This window comes from Balaenoptera acutorostrata, chromosome 10 (assembly GCF_949987535.1).
Source record: "Balaenoptera acutorostrata chromosome 10, mBalAcu1.1, whole genome shotgun sequence".
NCBI classification, from domain to species: domain Eukaryota; kingdom Metazoa; phylum Chordata; class Mammalia; order Artiodactyla; family Balaenopteridae; genus Balaenoptera; species Balaenoptera acutorostrata.
In genome coordinates this window covers 107,175,068-107,200,777 of record NC_080073.1, presented here as the reverse complement: position 1 = coordinate 107,200,777, position 25,710 = coordinate 107,175,068, and the positions used below count along the sequence as shown (strand labels likewise).

General features: G+C 41.8%; 1 protein-coding gene across 2 annotated transcripts in view; it reads right to left on the bottom strand.

The window, feature by feature from the left end:
- The window catches only part of EXOC2 (exocyst complex component 2), a 156,423-nt gene that overhangs the window by 53,894 nt on the left and 76,819 nt on the right, over positions 1 to 25,710 (bottom strand). For both annotated transcript variants that reach the window (XR_009009545.1, XM_057555106.1), the window contains exons 12-17: positions 16,698 to 16,823; positions 11,387 to 11,511; positions 5,709 to 5,774; positions 5,378 to 5,535; positions 4,885 to 5,006; positions 3,742 to 3,803 (exon numbers count right to left, since the gene is read on the bottom strand). Coding sequence is in view for 1 of the 2 variants with exons in the window: in XM_057555106.1 (XP_057411089.1) it covers positions 3,742 to 3,803; positions 4,885 to 5,006; positions 5,378 to 5,535; positions 5,709 to 5,774; positions 11,387 to 11,511; positions 16,698 to 16,823 (659 nt within the window). In the remaining variant the exon portion in view is untranslated. The remainder of the gene's footprint in view (positions 1 to 3,741; positions 3,804 to 4,884; positions 5,007 to 5,377; positions 5,536 to 5,708; positions 5,775 to 11,386; positions 11,512 to 16,697; positions 16,824 to 25,710) is intronic.

Below are 25,710 nucleotides of genomic sequence, written 5' to 3'. Positions count from 1 at the left end.
TGCTGTGATAATTAGGGAAGACTGGGGCATAGGATAGAGTTTTGGTAATAGTAAGGCTTTATGTACATTTAAGGTATTTTTATCATAGTGGTCCCAGTATTACAAGTATTAGTTTAATAAATTAAAATCCTCTGTATGTGTATAAAGCTTTGTAGGTTACAGCTTTTTTCTACAGCATCTCATTTAATCGTAACCAACAACACTGTGAACAAACATTCCGCTTCTTTAACTAGAGGCAGAGAGGTTAAGTGGCTTCTGAAGATGGCACGGCTACTGAGACAGAACTGAGGACGTAACCGGACCAGACGCTGAAGCAGCACAGGGCCTTCCCTCCACACCAGTGCCGCCCAACGCAAGTGCAGTGTGAGCCACAAACACACGTCATGTACGTAATCTTAGATTTTCCAGGAACCACAATAAGAAAAGTAAAAGAAAAACCTATATTTTAGTTCATAACGTGTAATATATCAAAGCATTATTGCAACACGCGGTCAATACAGAAAGCTGAGACGTGCTTTTCTTCCGTGCCCGCTTCTCTCCTTGGAGTCTGCAGCTGTGCGCCGAGTGGCTGCTGCGCTGGCTGGCCCAGTCTGCTCCACGCCTCCCTCCTCTAAAGACTGGGCGGGCCAAAAAGTGCCTTTGATTTTTAAGTAAAAATAAAAGACACATTTTTCATTTTCACCAAGAACTTTACTGAACAACGTATTCACCCTTTTGTTCCACTACCTTCTGCCATTTTCAGGCAACTTCATAATTCCATCTTCCCAAAACTTCTTATCTTTTTTGAGCAAAGAACTGTTCCAGGTGCCTTTCACACTCTTCCAGGGAATTGAAATTTTTTCCATTAAGAGAATTATGTAAAGACCGATAAATAAAAATCTGAAGGTGCCATGTCTGGTGAATACGGCAGACGAATCAGAACTTCCCAGCCGAGCTGTAACAGTTTTTGCCTGGTCATCAAAGAAACATGCGGTCTTGTGTTATCCTGATAGAAGATTATGCGTTTTCTGTTGACTAATTCTGGATGCTTTTCATAGAGTGCTGCTTCCAGTTGGTCTAACCGGGAGCAGTACTTGTTGGAATTAATCGTTTCGTTTTCCGGAAGGAGCTCATAATAGAGGACTCCCTTCCAGTCCCACCATACACACATTATCTTCTTTGGATGAAGACCGGCCTTTGGTGTGGTAGGTGGTGCTTCATTTCACTTGCCCCATGATTTCTTCCATTCCACATTATTGTACAGTATCCACTTTTCATCGCCCGTCACAATTTGTTTTAAAAACTGAATGTTTTCATTACGTTTAAGTAGAGACTCGCATGCGGAAATACAGTCAAGAAGGTTTTTTTCGCTTAACTTATGTGGAACCCAAACATCAAAGCAATCCACATAACCAAGCTGGTGCAAATGATTTTCCAACACTTGATTTGGATATTTTGAGTATGTCGGCTATCTCCCGCGTGGTATAACATTGATTGTTCTCAATTAATGTCTCGATTTGATCACTATCAACTTCAACCTGTCTACCCAACTGTGGAGCATTGTCCAGCGAGAAATCTCCAGCACGAAACTTTGCAAACCACTTTAGACATGTTCGATCAGTCACAGCACCTTCTCCATACACTGCACAAATCTTTTTTTGCATTTTGGTTGCGTTTCTATCTTTCTTGAAATAATAGAGCATAATATGCTGAAAATGTTGCTTGTCTTCTTCCATCTTCAATATTAAAATGGCTACACAAAAATTCACCAATTTTGATGTCTTTTTTTTTTAAATGCACGCTGATATGACAGGTGTCACATACAATCTAACAAAATTGTTTCAAATGAAGTTAAACACAACTAAGTGCTACTAGAGCCATCTTAACGGAGAAAACCGAACGAACCTTCTGGCCAACCCAATATTTAGTTATAGAATAGTTTGTATTTAAACATAAATACTTGTGAAAAATAAACCAAATAAATCAAAACAAATTTTTATTAAAATTAAATCCTTTAAAATATAATTACAGGGACCTCCCTGGTGGTGCAGTGGTTAAGAATCCGCCTGCCAATGCAGAGGACATGGGTTCGAGCCCTGGTCTGGGAAGGTCCCACATGCCGTGGAGCAACTAAGCCCGTGTGCCACAACTACTGAGCCTGCGCTCTACAGCCTGCGAGCCACAACTACTGAGCCCGTGTGCCGCAACTACTGAAGCCCGTGCGCCTAGAGCCCGCGCTCTGCAGCAAGAGAAGCCACCGCAATGAGAAGCATTCGCACTGCAACGAAGAGCCGCCCTTGCTCGCCGCAACTAGAGAAAGCCCATGCGCAGCACTGAAGACCCAACACAGCGAAAAATAATAATAAGATTTAAAAAAATATATATATATAATTATGACTTATTAAAAATAAATTTCCCTAATTTCAAGCATGATTTAATTTACAAAAATTTGGAAGTAAGCACTGCTGTTCCAAACACACACTTGTATAGCTTTGTATTAACTTAAGAAAGAACCTTGAACTTTGGAGGAAAGGAAGAATTTCAACTTGTCAAAAATTCCCCAGCTGAGACTGGGATTGACATATATATACTAATATGTATAAAATGGATAACTAATAAGAACCTGCTGTATAAAAAAATAAATAAAATAAAATTCAAAAAAAAATTCCCCAACTGTCAGAGGAAGGTTGTGGACAAGCACACAAATTCAAGGACGTGAAGAAATGTTACAAGGGATGGTTGCTCCTCAACAACCTGAGCCCCACTACTTTGTGAATGTGGGCAAGTCAGGCCGTTTTATTCTACTGTACCTGTCTACTAAGGTAAGGCAGAAACTGTTGGGGCCAGGATTGTGGTCTGCTGAAAAACTACATTTTTTCCAGCCTCCGTTGCAGACAGGGGAGGCACGTGGATAAATTATGGCCGATTAGATGTAAACAGAGTTGTCAGTTGTGGCTCCTGGGAAAATGCTGGCCCTCCCTGCTGACGGGAGTAAGGCCGTGGTGGCTGGAACTGCAGTGGCCGTCCCATGTCAGGAGGCCATCCTGAGAGAGGAGCCGCACTAAGGGTCACAAAGCAGGAGTCGGAGGAGCCCTGGACACTGCCCGTACTACATGACAAAGCTGCCACACCAGTCCCAACCTCTTTAGTGGGAGAGAAAAAGGAAATGCCCCTTTGTTTTAAGCCACTGAATGTTTTAACCTTGCCTGACACCCACATACAGGTTGCTGTGGGATCCATGGGACAGACTCGAAAACATGAGAACTCACGAACTCTAACACTAACACTTTTTTCAAGGGGATTCTGAAAATCTCAAAGCCCCGTCTGAAAAGAGCGAACAGACCATGGTTTTAACTGCCCACCTGACCCCTGCATGCGTCTGGAGAAGTTCGCTGTTGCCTGTTTTGCCTTAGGGCCCAGCAACAGCACTGGTTTCCTATCCTGCTTTTCTGAAAAATTCAAATTGCTGGGTAACTGAGAATTACATTAAAAAATGTAACTCAACAAAAAACAGTTAAGAGTCACAGGATGAAGAAAGATCGCTCTAAAGGGGGATCCATTATTTTTACTAATTTTTAAATACCTGTGGTTAGTGTTAAGCAAAAACGACTCCGAGAAGGAAAACTTTAAGAAGTTTGCTTTTCCATTTCCAGAAACGTTTTAGAGTTGCAATAGAGAGCATATGCTCTTTATCAAAGTAAGTCAATTACTTTGAATATAACAGACACTAATGATTAATCACCGAAAAGAATTTGAACTTACTAGGGACGTCAGGCCTTCACTGTCGACAACCCAGTCTTCCTTTTCAGCCAATCTCTTTACTTCTACAGGGAACACAAGTACACGAGCACGTCTTATTATAATTATCTCACTGAACTTCAGAGAGATAAAAATGCATAAAGGTTATGGTTTTTAATTGTTTTATATAAGTTTGTAAAAAAATCAGTGAAAGCAGGGAGAGAATATAATTCTGGTAGACTCAAGGATTTAAATGTGTATCACTCACTGGATTTTTCTAATACAACATTAATGTAAGTAAAACTGTCTACTGTGAATGCTGGGCTAGGCTCAGTGATAGCTTCAGACAACAACTTAGTAGTCATTCAGCACTCCTGATAATATTGAACAGGTACAATATAAGACACACGGCACTTTCCCCTAACATTTCTGATGACCAAAGCGGACTCTCTCTCCGTGCTGTATGCTCCTGACGATGACAACGCGATCCCCACGGCGGGAAGGACACGACCGGTGCACACCTGAGGGCTCAGCCCCGGCCTGGGCCAGGGGCCGGTTCTGTGCAGACACAGCCTGCCTACAACAAAGTCCTTGGGACAGAGACCAACGGCTTGCACCTTTCACAACAATGTTCTTGATTGTTTCTGAAAATGTTTAATAACCCGAAAGGCTGCTTTGTAAAGATAACCTTTATTGTTTATGACTATATGCAGAAATCCTGAAAACTCTATAAAAGTATAAAGAAAATGAACACCTATAACTTCTGCGGCAAAGAGAAACTGTTAACAGTCTTTCTTCTGATTTTATGCTGATATTTCTAAATTAAAAATTTTAAATATATATATTTTCAAAATTGGGATCATACTTTTATACACATTTTATATTCTACTTTTTCCACTTAACATTTTCCATAAGGATGTTCTTATATCCTTAAATATTTTTCAAGTATACCCATCTTAATTTATATATGGTCTGGCATCTCAAAGTAAGTAGATTTGAAAAGTTTCAAAAAAGGAAAAAAATTATATTGAGCAGCTATAGACAGTCTGAAATACTCAGATTTCTATAAGAGCATCTTTCATGTTTTTAAGGATTTGGAAGCTGGAAAGAAGTGGCATGTGCAAATAACTGTTGTCTAGCCAATGTCATCAGTTTTTCTCAACATACCGTCCGCTGTGTGCTGCAGTGTAACCACCACACAACGCACTCGAAGATCCAAGATGAGGTCCTGGATCGTCTGTAACAGGTCATTAGGAATCTCAAGGGCAGTCAAGGATTCATAAGTAAGCCTGTAGAACAAACACAGCAAAACAAATGTCAGCAGAGCGGGATCTGGAAGCAATTCCCGACATCATTTTGGCCAACCCGCAACGATTCACGATGGTGCTTATAAGCTACAGCGTTATGTTGAAAACATGGGGAAAGTAAGCCCATTAACAGGGATAACATCACAGTGACACTGAACTAAATAATGAAAAAGGTGACATTCTCATCAGACAAAAGCACCAGCGAGGTTTAAGAGCTTAGTTATCAGATGACCCACGGGAAACAGTGGACACAAAAGGAGAGAGTAAAATTCTGTGTTGAGTGTATTAAAAATCATATCCCACACTGAGTGTGTGGCTTTTCCCCCTTTTCCGGAGAACACGCCCACATTTACCGGAGAGTCTGGATGGCGTGAGCGAGCCCCTGCCCAGAGAGCTCGGCCTTCACTTCCCAGCCTCTGCACTGCCGCCCTCCGCCCTCCGCGACGCTGAGCGGGAGCAGAGCCCCGCGGAGCAGCTTCACCAGACAGTGCATTACTTCCTGGATCATTTTCTAGACAATAATGAACAAGCAAAACTACATTAAAAGGCATCAACTTGATTAAATCAACTGGAAGAGTCGGCCTGCACAAGACAAATGTCTTCAATGTAGGTCAAGGTCTCTAGTCACCTTGGTTGAGAAAACCCTACCCCAAGAAGAAGTCTACATACCTATCCTTCACTCACCTTAAAATCATTTTGTCTTTGCCTTACATTCTTTGATCTTTCAATATGGCCTGACTTCTCAGCAGTCTTAAAAATTAAAAAAAAAAAAAAAAAATTAGTTGTCTTTAGAAATAATTTATAAAAAAAAAGAAATGCTTTAGCAGTTGTATATAAAGAAAGCGTGAACTATAGTCATAACTTGATTAAAAGGAATGTATAAGAAGTAATCTAAGTTTCTGATTAAAGGATGACTAATTAGAAAACCCTTCTTATTCCAACAAGAAGCTATTCATCTTCCTAAAACCTTTAAGTACAATTCTCATAAATAAACCTAAGTATTAAACTGAAACTTTCTGTAGGTGAATTTCACATGCTGTTTTCATCCACAGTTTTCTACAGTTAAGCCTACAGGCATTCAGTCCACAATGCCGCTCCAGCACCACTTCCCGGGCGGTGGGTGCAGAAACGAGAGGAGCAGACGCTCTGGACAAGTGTCCGGACGCCTGTGGACACCCTGCTCCACTCCTCCCGATAGTTTTCGTGAATATGAGCATTAACGCTGGCATTTTATTTTTAAAAAATTACACATCACTGCTCTTCTTCCAGGGGCTTTACAGTCTAATTTAGGAGGGAATGTATTCTAGAATTGATTGTTATCTGTTTACTGATAGCCATGTTTTCCTCTGATTTCTCTTTCTCCTTAATGTGTAGAAGACCACTTTACACTGATTAAAAGAGAAATCTGTTCCACTGGATTTCAGTTAACTTTTTATTACCAAATTTTCTAACAACTAAATATTATTATACAGAATGTCCTAGCAGGGCAAACTTAGGGAACTTTCCAAAGGAAGAAGTAATCACAAAATGGTACAATGTAAAAGAAAATTCAGATACTTCACCAACATAATATAAAAGTTACCCTTTAAAGGGAAAATACTGGTGTATTTGGTTAGAGAACTTTCTAGTTAGGAACAACTACATTATAAATAAATATGACATTGACGCCAAGGTAATTTAAAAACACTTCAAGGAATGCCATTTCTATGTAAGGTATAAGCTAGAGAAACAGGGTGGAGAGTCGGTCTACAGGACCAACACCACTGACGGGAAGGAGTAAGACAAGGATACGGGTCGCTGACGTCTTCAGCAAAGTATCAGACACCCTGACAGAAGAGGCCAGCACGCACGCGCGCGCGCGCGCGCACACACACACACACACACACACACACACCTCTTCTGGAGCTCATTTACACTTATCGTGCAGCTTTTATCATTTTTTTCTTTGTAGAGATGCGCTTTAAAAAGAATTTAAGTTTAGTTTTTAAAAAAACTAAACCCCAAATTCACAATAATAATTCAATAAGCAAATTTCTAAGTTCACTGGCCAACAACCATCAAAATTCTTTGTATACCAGGATTTACAGAAATTGATGCTTTTTAGGACAAACGAGAAGTAACTGAAGCGTTTTAGAGCTGCAGTGAGGCATGACCAGAGGGGCTCATGTCGGAGTTTGACCAGCTACAAAGACGAGAGACACAGGGCGAGGTGTGGGGAAAGGGGTAGAGTCCCCTGCCCTCTGCAGGTGGGACACTCTCCCCAACCTCCACGTGTCCTTTGGGGGTTTTATGGAGGCTTCATTAAGTAGACATGATTGATTAGATCACTGGCCACTGGTAACTGAACTCAGCCTCCGGCCCTTCTCCCCGAGGTCTGGCGGTGGGACTGAAAGCTCCTACCCTCTAAACACAGGGTTGGTCCTCCAGACAACTAGCCCCCATCCTCAGGTGGGAGACACTCATTATCACAACAAAAGGCATCTTTTACCACTCCTCACTTAGGAAGTCACAGTATCAAGAGTGAGCAAGATCAAATATATATTTCTTATTATAAATCACAAGATCACCGTTCCAAATTTACATCTCCAGCCCAAATCTTTCCTCTGAGGCCCAAATTTGAATTTCAGGTTGCCTACTTGGTGTCCGCAGAAGGCCTGGGCAGAACAAGGTGAGACGGTGGTGCTTCTGGGTCTGGAGTTTGCTGGCCTCCAGCTGGGAACTGCAGGGTCTCCAGCGTGCTGATTGCGGACTTTGGGGCTTGCTACCCTCCACAGTCACACGAGCCAACTCCTTAAGAGTAAAGCTCATTCTCTTTATATTATACACGGTTGGAAACAGAGCCAACACCCTATTGGTTGTTTTTCTGAGCCCTGGCTCACTGTGCTGTGGAGGACGGATGGGAAGGGCCTCTGGAAGAAGGTGTCATCTGTCCCCGGGAAGGGTCAAGCCCATACAAACCTGCAAGTGTCCTGTCAGATGGGGTCTTTTCTGGTTGTATCTGCCATAGTACCTAATGCTGAATTTTTTATACAATGGGCTTGTTCAATGGGAAGATTATTTCACAGTCCTTTGTTCTGTGAAATGTTTTTGAATCAAAAGAGTGAAAATCAATTGTTTAAAAAACGTCATACCAAAATTTAGGTTAAACTTTGCCAGAACAATTCTGCCCACCAAACAGGTGCTAATGCACGCATGACGACACCTACTGTACAGAATAACTGTTTATAAACATCGAGGGCCTGTCGCCAAACATAAAAGAAGTGGAGAGGGTAGGGGAACTACCTGTAAGGCATACCTCTTGCAATTGTTAAAAAAATCGTTACTTATTGTTTTAATCTGATGAAGAGTTGAACATCTCCAACATGCTGAATTATGTACACTTTGCCCTACTTTTAAAAGAAAATTTAATTTTGGAACAGGAAATACATTTTAATTTACATACTATGAGTTACGCAATTTTTAAAAATGCTGATTCCTAAAGTTTAAAAATTATTTGGATACTTTAAAAGTTTTCACCTCAAAATACACTATATTTAAAATATATCTAAAGGTAAAATCTTAACCTACTATTAACCATTTTGCTAGCTAAAAACCTTAACTCTTTCCTGCACACACAGACCAAAACTACTTTGTGGTAAGACCAACGGCTAGATCGCACTGTTTTGATTCACATGTGTTACTTCACATGGCCTTGACTGGTCTGAAGAACTATTTGTTAAACTGTTGGAAACTCCATCTAAATCTTTTAACAGATGAACTCGAAATAAAACAAAACAGTTTTACAACAAGAGAAAATAAGAAATTCCAAGACATTGTGTTTAAATGTTAGAGAGCTTTCTTGTACGAGACTGAAACCCTGGAACTCGTCCCAATACCAACGTAATGAAGTCTCTGGATCTCACTCGTGACACGATGGCAGCCTGTGCTAACTCCTCCATTCCTTCCACTGTCCTCTGGTGTCTTTCTGCCTTTTCAACAGAGGGTCACTTAGTTTAAAAACATGCCCAAATCTGTAGAGTGAATTACACTTAATAATTATTACCATAAACTTTTAAGAAAAGTTTATGAGTATAAACAGTTAGAAATTCCACAGGTACACCCAACTCAGCACAACTGATCACAATGATTTTCCAGTGCTGTGACTCCTGAGCTCATTTATTCCTCATCTGCAACCAAACACTTCATTTAGACGTTTACACAACTAGGCATATAACCTGTGAGAAGGAGAATACCTTCCCTCTTCACTAAATCATCTCAGATCAAAAAAGCCTAAAAAGATGCAAGATGAGGCAACTAGTGTCCATGCGTGGGGGCCACCTCCAGAAACCGCTCCAGTTGGAAGGAAAACACTCGGCTGGAAACAAAGCTAGGTTTCCAGCCGTTTCCTGGGTTCTGCCCCCTCAGATGCGAGAACCCGCCTCGGCAGCATTCAGCACGTCTCTGTTCTACATCTGTCCCACACTTCTCACCACTACTAAGCTTTGTTCACGAAACACCTACTGTGTGCCAGGCCAATGACACTTCAAATGCTGGAATAAATATTTACTCCAAATAATAAGAGCAAATTCTTATTTATCTCCCCGACACTGTTACAAGCACTTCACTTAATATTAACTCATCTAATTCGCAAACCATCCCCCTGGAAGTAGGCTGAGAAGTAGCGGTATCTGCCCAAGGTCACAGCCGGTACGCGACACACACTGGGCGTCCTCCTCTAGCCCTGGCGCTCCGCCAGAGACGCGGTGGACGCAGCTGTCCAGCACTGGCGTGGAAGCAGCTCCCCGTTGCCGTCTCACACGAGCTCTGCTTCAGAGGGAGCAGGTAAGAGGGGGAGGGTACAACACGGCAGCAGGGGGTGGCTGTCCCCCACTGCAGCAAAAGGCAAGAAACCCAAACCTTCCCCACCACAGAGGCCGCCACTCTCATCCAGCTGCCATGAACAAAAATGCGGGCTGATCGGGCATGTCTGAAAGCACAACGCTGAGAAAACTTTTTTCAGGACACCTGAAGGCACTCTCTTCTTCAGGCAGCAATGAAGGCCAGCCAAACTCTACACATATTTTATGGAAGACTGACCTCCTCTGTACAGTTAACTTTTCAACAAAGCTTTTGTATAATAACCAGGTAATACAAAATGGACATGAAAGAGTTGTGAGGTATGTTATTTATTGCTATAATATTTGAATGTGTCAGTAACTGATACACTGCTGAAATTAACAGAAGAAAAAAATACAGGGATAACTCATGCTTAAGAGATACGTTTTCTGCATGAAGGAGTCTGTTTTTTGCATGCACTATTATTTTTCTGTTTTTCATGTACTAAGCAAATTTTATGGTTTAGATAACTAACCTTTGATTTAAACAAACATCTAGGGATCTCCCACGTTAAAAGGAAAAGAGATAGTGGCAAACTTCTTTAATAGCGGCGTGAGCATATATCCGTGGTCAAAGGAGACTGGATGGATCTTGGAGGACCAAGACACCCACCACCTTCTGTCAAACTGCAGAGGTGTCCTTGGTGTAAAAGAGCAAAAACAGTTTTGTGCTGGCAAGTGCACTACCCCCAGGAAGACCCCACCTCTCCCAGCTTCCCCAGGGCTGTGAAGAGTCTCCTCGGAGATACGAAACCAGATCTGTCTTCTCCTGAGCCACCAGACCTCCAGGCAAAGGGCCTCAGAGTCTATATTCTGGGACCTGGAGGCCTGTCATGGGCACTTGACGTGAGACAACTGAGTGACGAGTCCGAATCTGTGTGCTACACACAAAAGTCAAGAGTCGTTACTTTACGCTCGTAATTTCTGTGCTCCAATTATACATGATTAGGACACTAAGTACACGTGCAACTTGTGAGAATGTAAAGCCTTAAACAACTTCTCCAGGCTGATCACTTAGGGGCCAGAAAACAGGATCTTCAAGTTCTTTCCAACTGGGAAGCTCCCTCTCACTTGAGACCCACATGCAAGATGCAAACATTTGATCCCTGTTGTATCACTTGTTCGTCATCAACTGCACGACAGTTTCATCCACCACATGGCCTGACTGGCATTATACTCAATTCAGATTCTTTTATTCTTTAAGCCACTGTTTCCCAGAGCACTCACCCCTGCCTTCTGAGAGAGACCCTCACTATTCTCCTTTACAGTCAAGGACAGTGACCCCCAGAAGAGTTGACTAACTTGTTCAAGGCCATACGGCTATTAAGTGTTAGGGCTTTACAGCATTTTCTACTAATCTTAAAACATCTGACAATACTTAGAGGCTTTGGGCTTCTGAGGCTTTAAAAAAGTCACTTCAAAATCTAAAATTTTTAAGACTAGAAACCCACGACTTAGCTACAACTATAGTCAGATCTGTACACATACCTCACTGAAAAGGCTTCCATTAACATACGAAATCCAGAGTTTCCAGAAGTTGGGCAGCTGACTTAAAACAAGCTTGGTCAATTTTTCAACAAATGCCACCCGGTGGGGAGTTTGGTATCTCCATGCTAAAGAGGAAAAGAATAAAATACTATTAATATCCTTTTGAATCAAGACTAAAAATGTGTTTGAACATACTGCTGCTCCCCCACCTAAAAACGTGTCCCATGCTGTCCCACTTGGGCTGCAGAGCTTTAATCTGCTGACAGACCAGTATTTCCTTTTCCCACCAACTACCAACGCCTGTGGCGGCACAGTGGGCAGAGGGGCCTGCTTGCTCAGCGGGCCTGGGGGGGCAGGTGGGGAGCGGAGGCAGGACAGGAGAGCTTCACAGAGGAGGGGCTTCGGCTTTCCAACCCTGTTGTCTTCAGGTTGTTGTATTGCTCTTCAAAAAGCCATGCCACAGGCCACCCCATGGCCAGTAACTAACTCGAGGCTCGTACTAACCCGTCAGAAATGCACTCTGCACCCTACATGGTGGAAACTCAGTAAGGAATCACGTTATCATAAAGGAACATATTCAAGCACAATCATGCAATTAAAAACTCCTCCCATAACAAATAAATTTAACAGAAAGTAAAAATACCGAAGCCTCTTGGATTCCACATCGTTTAACGCAGTTACTGTAGAAAGTGGGAAACAAGGTCTGACAGATTTCTTGTGGGAAGAATAAGTTCGAGGGAATAAGGGTGAATGTATTAGGTCTGCGAGCACCAACCATTTCCCAATCCCCCCACCCCCATCACCTACAGACCAACTCAACACGGACCGACATGAGCTGCCTTCCAACGGCGGCAGCAGCAGCCCCGGTGTGGCCACAGGTCTGGTGTCACGGGCCAAGGACAAGGCAGGAGACAGGACAAGACCTAAAACCTGAAGCTTGAGAAGACCCACCTCATAAGGGTGCAAGCAGACTCTTACACGGGATCGTCCCCAAAATTAATTTCAAAAGACTAATTTTTTGAAAATTAGTTTCAAAAGATCCATGCTCCTGCAGCCGAACTGACCTCCGGTTTGCATCCCATGCTGGGAGAGCTCGTCGGGCTCCCGAGCTCACAGATCCTTGGCCGGGTCTGCGGGGAACACGTGAAAGTGACCCAAGCTGACGAGCCCCCCTTGGTCTGAAGCTGCGACACCCAGGTGCTCTGCGTGCGCACACGTCCCGCACACACACCACCTGCTCCCGAGAGCAGTCGGCACTGGATGCCTCCACCGCAAGGGAGTGAGGGAGCACCGCCTTCTCACTACTTAAAACCACAAAATAAACAAATAGGAAGCAAACTCAGCTTCTCTCTTGTTGAATCCATTAATTAGTAAGTATTCTGGGCTTCCCTGGTGGCGCAGTGGTTAAAAATCTGCCTGCCAATGCAGGGGACACGGGTTCGGGCCCTGGTCTGGGAAGATCCCACATGTCGCGGAGCAACTGGGCCCGTGGCGCCACAGCTACTGAGCCTGCGCTCTAGAGCCCGTGAGCCACAACTGCTGAGCCCGCGAGCCACAGCTACTGAAGCCCATGCACCTAGAATCCGTGCTCCGCAACAAGGGAAGCCACCGCAATGAGAAGCCCGTGCACCGGAACGAAGAGTAGCCCCCACTCGCCGCAACTAGAGAGAGTCAGCGTGCAGCAATGAAGACCCAAGGCAGACAAAAACAAATAAATGAATGTATATAAAAAAAGAAAAAAAATTAACAAGTATTCTATGTGAAATGATTTTATGATGGGAAAAGTATCTGGACAACTATAAATAAAAACATAAACCAATTCCAAAAGGTTTCCAAAAAGATTCTGGATTCCATTGGTTGAATCTTTCTATAGCAGATAAACTGATAAAATGATTTTGTCTGAATTCCCCTTGGGATGGAGTGTCCCCACCAGAGGTGCACACTGGCTGCAGGGCCGTGTTACCGAGGGGCTGGCACTCAGGCACCAGGGCTCTCGCAAAACACACGGGCTCCTGCAGCCTCCTGCCCAGTGACAGGGAACAATTCTGAGGGTCATGTGTTTTTGATCTTTTTTTTTTAAATATATAAAACTTTATTGAAAGCTAGAAAGGAAGACCCAAAGAAAATTAGAGACATATTTCTGAGTGAGATGATTCAAAACTGTAAATGTGGTGACTTCCCTGGTGGTCCAGTGGCTAAGACTCCACACTCCCAATGCAGGGGGCCCAGATTCTTTACACCCACGTGTGTATGTGTGTACTGAGAGCCCTTTCCCCTTGTTCCTTCTAAGCCTACTACATCCAAATTCTGATCATTATAACTAAAAAATGATTTTGGATTTTCTTTTCTTATTGATAAATTCCCACATGCTCTATCACTGAAAGAATAACTTTAAGAGTTATCGCCTAAGACTGATGAAAAGAACTAAGGGAATATGGCAGGAGTATCTAATTTGTCTCAATATAAGTCATAACGTAGGGCTTCCCTGGTGGCGCAGTGGTTGAGAATCTGCCTGCCAATGCAGGGGACACGGGTTCGAGCCCTGGTCTGGGAAGATCCCACATGCTGCGGAGCAACTAGACCCGTGAGCCACAACTACTGAGCCTGCACGTCTGGAGCCTGTGCTCCGCAACAAGAGAGGCCGCGACAGTGAAAGGCCCGTGCACCGCGATGAAGAATGGCCCCTGCTTGCCACAACTAGAGAAAGCCCTCACATAGAAACGAAGACCCAACACAGCCAAAAAAATAAAGTAAATAAATAAATAAATAAATAAGTCAGGAGCGCTTTAAAAAAAAAAAAAAAAAAAAGTCCTAACATAGGCTTCTTTTGATCACAAGATCAAGAATGAGCTTCCTCAACTTTATTCACAGCTATTGTTTACTGTAAGCAATCCCTCATAATGTTCCAATTTCAAGTAATAACTCTGGAGAAATTAAAGCTGACTTACTTTGCTTTCACTTCTAGCCATGCTGGAGTAACAAGGGCGGGATTTAACCTCTGGTCATGAACAACTAGAAAACTGTGGGGCGGGGGTCGGGGCGGGGGGAATATCTCAACAAGCGTTTCATAGGCAGCACAGGACTGTGACCCCTAAGGGAAGGGGAAGGGGACAGGTGGGGAGCCCACAGCCGCTCTGGATTTCTGCCTGCCATTTCTAGACAAGAGAGGTCAAGGGAGGAGGAACTGAAGCAAAGCTCAGTGGGCTTTCTGAGTTGGAAAGATGGAGTTCAGGGCAGTGGGGGAGAGTGGACGATACAGGGAAGAGTTCTGGAAAGGAGGGAGGAACTACATGGGAAAAAAGCTCCAAGAAACCACGTAAGAGTGTTCCTAAGTCATGCTCATGTCCAGTGAACTTCACAGCCAGGCAAAGAGCAGCCAGGGAGTAGTAAGACCAAGCGTTCCCAGGAATCACACGGGGGAGGGAGCAGTCCTCCTGAGTGACCCCAGGCCATTCAGGAGTGGCCTTAAGTCTCCCTAGAAGGCAGGCTACTGCTCCAGCAACTAACCACAGGCCTTGGATGAATCAAACTTATTTGCAAGTAACCGGTGAAACAAAGTCTCACATTCTTTAAAGGAAGAGAACAAAACCCAGACACTCAACACCGAACACTCCCAATGTCTGAGAAACAATGAAACACGATTAACCAGGCTAAAAGGCAGGGGAAGGAGAATCAGAACCAGAAACCAGGGAGAAAACTAGTCAAGAGTAACAGAGCCACAAATGACAGAGAGAGAATTAACCCATAAGGACAATGTTCAAGTAAAGGAAAACATGAAATAATGAGGAAAGAAAGGGAAGATATTTAAAAGAACCAAATGGAACTTCTAGAGATGAAAAAGTACATGAAACTTTTGGCTTAGACACTGAAGATAAAAGATCAGAGAAGTTGAAGGCATAACAATGAACTCTACAGTGGAGCACAGAGTGGAGAAACTGGGGTGGGGAACAGATCCTCAGTGATCTACGGGATAATCCACTGGCTTAACATACATGCAGTTGGGATTCCAGAAAAGGAAGCACAGCAGAAAGATATTTGACAAAATGATAGCCAAAAATTTTGCAAATTTGATGGAAATTCCCAGAATTCGATAAAACAGATGCAAGAAGCTTGACAAACCCCAGGCAGGATACATTTGAACTGTTCAAGCTGATGTAATTGATTACAGTCAGCCTCAAGTATAATTTCTAACTGTTTTAAGCCTCTTAGCATGTCAACTGGTGGCAGTGAATCACATAAGGGCAAGGAAGGGGTGTGGAAAGGGTTTTCACAGATCATGTGTCATCCTACTCATTAAAGAAAGGAAGTATTTTTTTGAAACTCAGGTGGGCTGCACTTCAGGGTCAGGCCCTGGCTGTGTCTGCTTAGAGGGCTGCACGCTACCACAATGCACAGAATCAAACAGTTCTGCTCTTCCCGGTGTTTACTCTAGTGTTTGGTGGGCTGGGTGGAGAATGGGCACAGGACAAGAAGAGCCACACTGACAGTTATGGAATCCCTTCATTTAGTGCAAATGTATCATTTGATTTTAGTGCTTATGATGGACATTCATTCATATTATTAATAAAACTTTAGAAAAAAAATCTCTACTCCAGTACTTAGAAGAATAATATGAAATACTTTGAAATAATCTTTAGAGGTATTTGAACTTAATAAGAAGTAAGGTATTTCTATTACCTTATTTGCATTTCTTATATCTATTATTGAGGTTATAAGTAACCAGTGACTAATAGCATCTAATCTAATTGGTACACAAATGCATTATAACCAACATGTTTTGTATCTCATATAGGTAAACAAACAAAAGATAAATGTCAACCTCAGGAAGAAATGTAACACAGTTACAATTTGAGATGCCTTATCGTAGAAAAAATGATTAGTAACTAATTTATGATTAATAAACAAACAACTCTTTTCAAACCAAATTTTACAATTCATTAAAAAGGTGTCCACTATTTTTCTGTACTGACTACAGAGATTCACTTTTGTTGCAACCTTCATCCTAAAGACGTTCTCAGAGAATTTTTTCTGTGGCATATTTTTAAAAATTCAACCACAGAAATGTGTTGAGTAACACTGACCTGTGCCCAATGATTTATTAAAAAATCAAATGACATTTCTTTAATGTACAATGTAAAATTCATTTTAATTATCTAAATTTAATTACTGGGTAGTTGCTTAAGTAGAAGGGATGATGGCTGGTAATACTCAGCAGCAGTAACACAGGTAATTATGGAATCTTCCAAGAGAAAAACGTTGGCTATTACACGAGTACAAATTTAAAAGATAAAAGTGGGAGGGAGACACTCACCGTCATCTCGACCAGGCTGAAAGCTGCTGCCCCTCTTCAGAGACGCCGTCTGGCCTAGGTGACCCGGCACGGAGGCACGCACGTCGCCGTCCAGGTCCAGCGTGGCGCTGTGAAGGCCCGGTGGCCCTGGAAGAGAGAGGCAGCGTTTCCATGGACTCACGGAGCTTACTAAGTGATTTAATGGACCCCTTCTCTGAGAGATTTCTTGCTCAACTGTTCCATTCTTTTTTATTAAAGAAGACATCTACTAAAGTAAAACCAGAAATATTTTCTCTAAATAGCTTTTAAAAGCCACTCCCACCATACAGATTTGGAGGATTAAATCTATTACTCTGGCTTAATACAGACATGTAACTTACGTGTCATTTCAGAATGAACGTTCAGCACAACGGAGGGGAGGGGGTTCCATAAACATGAAAATCAGGACGAAAAACCATTTTCTGAAAAGCAACTTGGCACTCGGAAAGGAAGGTACAGGGTTTAGTGGAGTAGACTTAACAGCATAAATCTTTGACGTCCCCCTTAAAATTTAAATCTCCAAATACCACAACTTCTTTCTTTGCGATGTGGGATGGGATTCCTTATTTCTATTCCCACTGCCAGCCACCTAGTTGGGACCCTTTTCACCCCACACTGTTAATATTCTAGAAGCCTAACACTTCACTAGAGAATGTCAAGACATTCTCTTTATTGTCCTGGATTAATACCACCAAAATACTGCTATCTTGATTCTCTTCTCAGAAGTCTTCCAGAAAACCCTCAGAATTCCAACCCAAATTATCTAAGAACCAGGAAACACTTTTTCTAAGATGGTTCTCCAGAGTCACCAGGAAAGGAACCCCGTGTTGCTAATCCCGTTAGTGAGAGGCTGGCGTTATGGGTAGAATTCGCCTAGTCAGCCGGCAGAGGTGCTATAACCAGCACTCTGAGCTCTGCGGCTGAGCATTCAAAGACCTCCAAAACAAGCTGAATTCAATAAACATTTACAGGGTGTTTACGGTGCAGAGGACACTATGAAAATGCATCATTCATTTTCCTGCCTCACTTCCTACCCTTTTCATCGTCCTCCCCATCCTGTTAAACACAAGTCTCCTCCTGCTGTTCCAGCTCAAAGTGCTGTCCACTTCCCCTGCCCTCCGACTGCAGTGAGAACAAACACCGTTTCATTGACTCAACATTCTGCCTTCTGCTGTTCCTTAACAGTTCCAATCAGAACTTCTCGGGGATAAGGATCAATATTACGTCTCTGTCCACAGCTGGATCTTCCGCATGTAATTCCTTCAATATACACTGAGTGACTGATACTAAATTATTCAATAAGAATGCTCTTCCTTGTTTTATAACTTAACAGAATATGAAAAGCTTATAGATTTGTTTCCAAGGGCAAAAGATGAAACCCATTTATAAAATAATGATTTTATGCCAATGATAGTATCAGTTATTCAGTAGCATCAAACAAGTCTTTACTGAGCCCTCCCATGTGCTGGGAATCGCAGGCCCCTGGGATACGGTGGTGGGTAACAGGTAAAGGCCTGTCCTCAAGGTGTTTACATCCTGGCAGTGGAGGCAGAAAATCAAGACATAAGTGAATAAAATATAAGCAAAGAGTCTGCTTTCATGGCTCCTCCCATCATGAGCCACTCAACACGATACGGTATGAGCTATCTCCCCACCTCCTCACAGATTCTACCAGGCAGGTTTTACAGAAATAGAAACCAAGTCATTTGAACGGATATTTTCAGTGGAACGGCATTTTATTAAATACCTATGATGTTTCAGCTACTATGTTAAATGTTTTATTTACATGCACTTCTACTTTGGAACACATTAAATCTAGGATAAGAAGACTTGTAGAATTCAATATTTTAAAACAGCAAGAAAAATGACAGAATAAGAAAACACAAGCATGAAGAAATAATATTTTTTATAATTGATTTTTTCCCCATCTCAAAGAGGAATTTGTGTGGAAGCTTTGAAGATTTATGACATTTTCCTCTGAAGTTTATATAGTCACCACTGCTATTAATTGTAGAATTCAAGAAATTAATATCAAAATATCAATTTTCTGACATACTTTAAAAGGAAATGTAGGGACTTCCCTGGTGGCGCAGTGGTTGGGAATCCGCCTGCCAATGCAGGGGACACGAGTTCCAGCCCTGGTCTGGGAGGATCCCACATGCCACGGAGCAACTAAGCCTGTGGCCACAGCTACTGAGCCCACGTGCCACAACTACTGAAGCCCATGCACCTAGAGCCAGCGCTCCACAACAAAGAGAAGCCCACGCACCGCAATGAAGAGTAGACCCCACTCGCCACAACTAGAGAAAGCCCGTGCGCAGCAACAAAGACCCAACGCAGCCAAAAACAAATAAATAAATTTATTAAAAAAAAGGAAATGTAAAAAAGCCCAAACTTGGCACCACATTAAATATTTATATAAAATGTGTAATTCATGTAAACATGTATACTGAAAGGTGCAAGAAGAGAATGCTTTAATTCAAAACGTTTTAAGTTACTACCCTTGAAGGTTTCAGGACTATAAATTTTTGATTAAGAAGGAAAACACCTCCTAGTTTCCTAAATACACACTGTATACCATTCCTACAAAAAAATACAATGATCATTAAGTAGATCCTCAGAAAAAGTTTTTCCCCGTAACTGGTGTGTTTACAGCATTAATTTAAATGCATGATATTAAGTCCTGTATAGTTTAATTTAAATAAACCTTGAATTTTGAAACTGTTAAAAGACTGATTTATTTTTCCCTTTAATGACAGAAACTATTAAGAATGTGTGTTCCTTCTATTAGAAACCGCATCATCATTTTCTACGATATCAGGAAAAGAAAGCTTACCAAGAACTAATGTCTTATTTGGAAGTGTCTGTCGAATAGCAGCAAGGACAGCACAGCAGCAGGGCGAGGACGGCCCCCAGACCCTGGGGACAGACGCGTCCGTGGATGTGCTGGGCCGAGGGTCCGGCAGGTGGTGCCCTGCATAGCCCGGGGACCAGCCCTGCAGTGGGAGCCCGGGCCTGAGCCCAGAGCTCGCTCTCCTCTAACGGTCTGCTCCTTTCTCTGGTCAGAAAAAGTCTTGCAATGAGTAATCTTATGGGGAATTAGGAGGATTGTCCTTTGAGAAGAAAATTAATGAAAACATTTAAAATCTCAGTTGTCAGAAATTATTTACTATCAAGTGTCAAAAAAAAAATAAAACTTGAGGATTCTGATACTTCTTTTAAACTTAAATTACATGACGATATTTATATCCCACAAAATTATTACAAATAATGAAGTGCTTCTGATGATAAACAAACATTATTATAAAAGAAAGAAAAAGATGAAAAAAAGTTTCTGTAACATAAAATCAGCAAACGGTTTTAAAATATAAGAAATCTGTTTATTTTCTCTTGACTGTTTTACCTCACAATATGATAGCAGTGTCTCTTGATATGTTTAAGAGAAATATGTTATATAAAATATACGGTTATAAATGAGGGTAACTAGGAAGTTTCATAATATCATGCTCTCATTTAAGTGCAGACTATACACAACTGAAAATTATGTTACTTAGTATATTTTCCCTGAAAACACTAAATTATCTGCCCCGATATCCACCTAAGGACGGTGTTCAATACATACATACACAGGACTTCGGTTTTCATTAGAAGCTTAGTTTGCACTAAGACGTTCTGCAAGTGACAGAGCCTAAAGTTTTTGTAAAATTGTGTTTGACTTTGTCTTTTTCAAACTTAAAACTGCATTACTGAGTTATGAGAGGTCATGTGTTTTCTTGAGAGTAGATTTTCTCTAGAAATGAACTGTTCCTACGATTTTATCCCAGACGAACATTTTTATCAAATAGGATCACAGCCCAGCTTTCCTTCATTTGTGCTCACGCTGACAACTGCTCCCTATCCCAGGGATCCCCCGGCTCTGTGGCAGAAGGAGTCACAGGCGGCATGTGCTTCTTCACCTGTAAAAATCAGGGCTTGAACTACACAAGCCTTAGTGTCTTTTTTAGCTCTAAAATTCTGATTCTATGATACAAGATCTGAATTTGAAACTCTGAACCACCACTGAGAACAAAGTGGGAAGTACGCTTACTCTGCTCCCTGGAAGAGTTTAGGACAGCTGAGGACAATGATTAGCGGGGTTCTGTCAATGTGTGAACGGTCGGCCTCTACACAGACAGCAAATGTGAGTGTTAAGTCGTAAAAGGAAATTTCACCAAGAAAATATTAAAGGCGACAAAAACAGTAACAGGGAAAACGTCACTAGGATTTCATACTTGTTATTGTGGACCTTACAGCTTGGCTATTTTAGAGGCACCAAGCAGAGTAACCAATAAATACCCTCAAATGACAGTGTGCTGATAAGATCAAGATTACTTGGCTGCAATCTGTCCAAGTTACCTGAGGAATAACTATGGGGAAAGATTGCTCTCCTGACAAAACTTCACACAGCAACACTTCCATCAGTACAGTATTTCCAGTCCTAAAATTCTATATGGTGTTTGTAGGGGGGGGGAAAAAAAAAAAAAAAGGATACTAAAAATTTCGAGAACTAAATAATCCTAGGGTATAGCTGTATCTTCTAAATTCCATGAACTAGTATTTGAGTTTTTACCAATACATCAAAGAAAACATATATATCTTATCTACAGATGCTTGGAAGAAGCATCTTGGAAGAAAAACTCTTTTAAACACTTAAAATTTTTTAAAAATGACTAAGCTTCTGAATTACTGACACTTGATAGAAGAAACATTCACGTGTTGAGGTGTGGGGAAGACATTCCGGCTTATACACGAGTTCACTTGAATTTTATACTAACTAGAACAGCCTGTTTGTGGCTGTTCAATCAAACATACATTGTACGTCTGCTTTAAACATTACAGAAAAGGGCACAGTGACCAGAGGTAAAGAATGTCCACGCTAAAAATAAAGATGAAATGCCTGTCTCCCTGGGCCGCCAATGCTGGTCCTCCTCGAATGGTGAGATTCCCTTCCCAGGTGCCAAGGCCACACTGACTCGCTGTGTACATGCTGGTCTGTATCCCTGACATGTTTGATGTTCTTTGTTCTGACAAGATATAAAACTGTGCTGAAAACCATGCTTCTCTGGAACAGTTCCTCAGAGTTATCTGAGAGGCTGTCTTCTGGGCTACAGTCCTCAGTTTGGCTCAAATAAAACTCTTTTCTATCAAATAAAATTCTTTTCCCATTACAGATCATTTATTTTCGTTGACACACTCGAGTCAACATTCTGTTTCTCTGGTTAAATAAAGCTTCTAAAACATGCTACCAGCATTCTCAAAAGGAACTATTTTTCTAATTGTGAGTATGCAGGAGAAATTTAACAGATTACAAATAAATATAAAATTAGAAAAATCACCTTTGGAATACTATATAAACAAAACAGAAATTTACTTTTAATAAGAGAAAAAGAGAAAATTTGTTTTCAGAAGTTGCAGAAGTAATTTTCTTCAGAACACTAACAATCCTAGCCGCTTCACCAAAAGAGTAAAAATGGCAGTACAGAAATCAAGTTTAAAGTATATCACTTTTCTAAAAGAAAAACTATTTATCTTTCACAATTTGCTATCAACGAGTTGAAAGATTTGCTATTTTTTTCCAACTGTGAGATTTTTACCAGATAAAAAGTCTTCAGCTTTATGCGAACTTAAGAGATATGGCAAGATTTTCTGCAAAGCTCAAAAACTTAAGGGTTTACCTTAAAACTCTGAGTCCGACAAAAAACTGATAATGGCTTTAGGAAGATCTGTAAGAAATGCTTATTACACCAAGGATTCCATATCACACATCAGCCAAATCCTTTCAACTCCAGCTAGCTGGGTGCGCTCTCCCTTCTTTAAATGCAGTGGTCAGTATGTGTTTACCAGACTCCCTGAGACACAAAGGGCAGGAGAGGCTTTTCTGCGGTGGGGGAGAGGCCTGCAGATGTGGGCTAGGTGATACATTTGCCATGTGTACTCGGCCCCCGGCCCCCCGGCCAGCTTTCTCCCAGCCCACGTGGTGCGGGGAGCCCTGGTCTACAGCCAACTCTCCAGGCGGCCCACTTCCTCAGCCCGAAACACCTCCAAACACACTTTCCTGTGCACAGCAGGCCCCTGTCCTGAGCAGCAGCCCGACCACCCCCTGCCGCTTGTTGACCGCGCTCGGGCCAGGAGCCTCCGCAGACACAGGCCGCCTGGACTCCTGTCAAGCACAGCACACACAAGGGTCGGTGCCTGGGATGGGGTGGGTGCAGCAAGGCAGCTACCAACCTCCAGGAATGAGACTGTGTCCACAGATAAGAATGTTCTTTTTGATCTGATGCTTCTATACATACATTTAAAGTTCCTACGGGGCACTTCCTCAATTTAAAGGGGATCGTTTAATCCAAATTAAACCAAGGAAGGCGTATTTAACAGGCTGCATAACCTCACTCCACTTCTTAGGGCTGCGGGCCAAGTTCTGAACTGTATTCCAACATCGTTCGGAACAAAAGCTGAAAGGAAGAGACGTATTTTAAAAGCAAGACTACAGGCGTGAACCTTGAAGAAGCACTTCTCAACTAACATCGGCTATATAAGCAAGAACCATACATCGTAACAAGCTGGTTAGGCGAATAACCAAAACCAAATTATTTATGCTTTTATTTAAGTACGACCCTTTTCTGCAGTTATACACAGACTTAAGTAGAGAACACCTACTTAGACTGTATAAGCAATAGAATTATTACAAAAATGACAACAGGAGACATAAAATATCTGTACCCCTGAATATTCTAAAATTACCAGGCAATGCTAGCAATTCAAGGTGTGCGGGGCATTTACTGTCAAAGCCGTTTTCTCTTAAGGCCGGAGGGTGTGTCTCCCCCCAAGACAGACAGTGAGCCAAGCAGAAAAGAGCCAGCGCTGGGAGGTCACGCGGAGAGGTCCTCCTGACAGAAGCCCTGCTGCCCTGTCTGACCTGACACAGACAGACGCTGCCACCAGGTGACCAGAACCGAGCACAAAACGAGGCAAGTCTCACTCCTCCGACCGCACCCAACAGCTGGGGAAGCACTGACAGGACCTGCGAATGAACGCTGTGCTATTCGAACAGGAAATCAAATGCTCAAGTGCTAGTTTACTGACTTTTAAAAAACTGTTTAAATTACGAGTATTAATTGCTAGTCTTCATTTTAATTTGGAAGCTAAATTTGTCTTTTCAAATTAGATTAAAAAACAAATTTACAATCACGTACGATCCTGCTAAGCTGTCAGGTAATTAAAACTGCTTATGTAAACTTACACCGTTTACAAGCAACAGCGACGAGTTCTAACAGGGTGCACCGTGACTCTAATTCATGGCACACTGAGTATCACCCAGGTTTCTTCCCGTTCTGAGAAAGAGGACAAAAGGGAAAGGAAAACCAGACCACCACTTTGCTGGAGAGAAGATTTTTGCTATTACAGTCATAAACTGGTACTTTTCTTCCATTCCTCTCTCCTGAATCTACCTTCTTCTGTACATCCTTTATGGCTTACGAATCTCGAAGTAAGTGAATTAAATCCCACTACAAGTATTTAGAAGCACTGCCTCTTCTAACGCCAACTGAAGCAACAGTGAGCAGGTAAAGCACGATTCACATCGGGAGGACTCAGTCACAGGGACGGGAAGGTGGAGACCAAACCAGTGTCGCCTACCTGTACTTGCAGGAGCTGTGCCTTTTCTTCTTTTTAAATCAACGTCTATCATTCTGGGTTCACGTTGGTATAACCAACATTCAGGAGAGAAAGTACTTTTTAAATCTCCAAAAAATAAACTTTAATAAAAGAAACTTCCTAATGTACAACCTCACGATAACAACTTTAAAATAAAAAATTATAAATTTTATTAGATATTAAATATATGTATAAACATTTACTGTCTTTTCAAACATAGAAACATTTTTGTAGTTACGTAGAAGATCTGATGAATCTGCTGCCAATTTCCTAATGGAGGCGTGCAACCTAATCTGGTGCCCAGGAGCTACCTGATGCCAAATTGTGGAAATACTAGAATTATATTTATTAACCCCACCGATTATCTACATAAAGGTCACATCTGTATTTTTTAAATATCAAGAAAAAATATAGTTTAATTATACTAAATTCATGAAACTGTACAAAAATTTAAAATGTAATTTATGCATGTATTTGATGAGCTTGAATTGAAAATATAGACTTTTTATATTGTAGGACCACTGGATAAACAAATATTTCAGCAAGTAATTAATCTAATAATCTGCTCTGGCTGAAATAATTAAAAGAGTAGCTAATTAGCCTCTATTCTTAATATTTTCCCTCTATAATAGATCCGTACTGTGATGGTTCAGAATAAACCTTTCAGGTGTGACATATCACCTCTTAAGTTTTCAAAGAGCACCTGAGCCACATATAAATGTATCTCCTTCCGCTGTGTGACTGTTGGAAAGAATCTATGGCTTCCGTTCTAAATGCGCCATTTGCCTCTGTTCTAATATGTCCTCTGGGAAGCCCTAGTGGTGCAGACGGCAGCAAGTAGAGATAACTGCTCTCCCTGGATGCTTCTCCCTGGAGTTACCACATATAGTCAGCATACATTTTAAATGAGCTTAGAGTTAAACTCATTTTCAGAACAAAGGAAAAAACACACCTTGGAAGGCTACCTTTAAAAATCCTGTTTGAGAATGTCCGTAGGGGGTTAAACCAAAGGCTTTTCCTGACAGGAAACCTGAAGGTTTAGTCTAATTTTGGCCCTATTTCACAGAAATTTTAAGAGACTAATGACACTTCTTATGAGGCGGTAAAAGTTTTGGAAGATAAGCTGTACAGCTGACTAGCTCAGGCTGGAAGAAAACAGACCCTTCCACAGGTGTTTATGCTTTCAAGATGAATTTTTTTTAATGTTGATCTTTATTCCTGTTTTTTCCCCTCATATTTGTCTCCTCTTAGAAAAACCGGAAGATCACCTTTGGGCTACAGGGGCAGGCCATGGAAAAGTGAG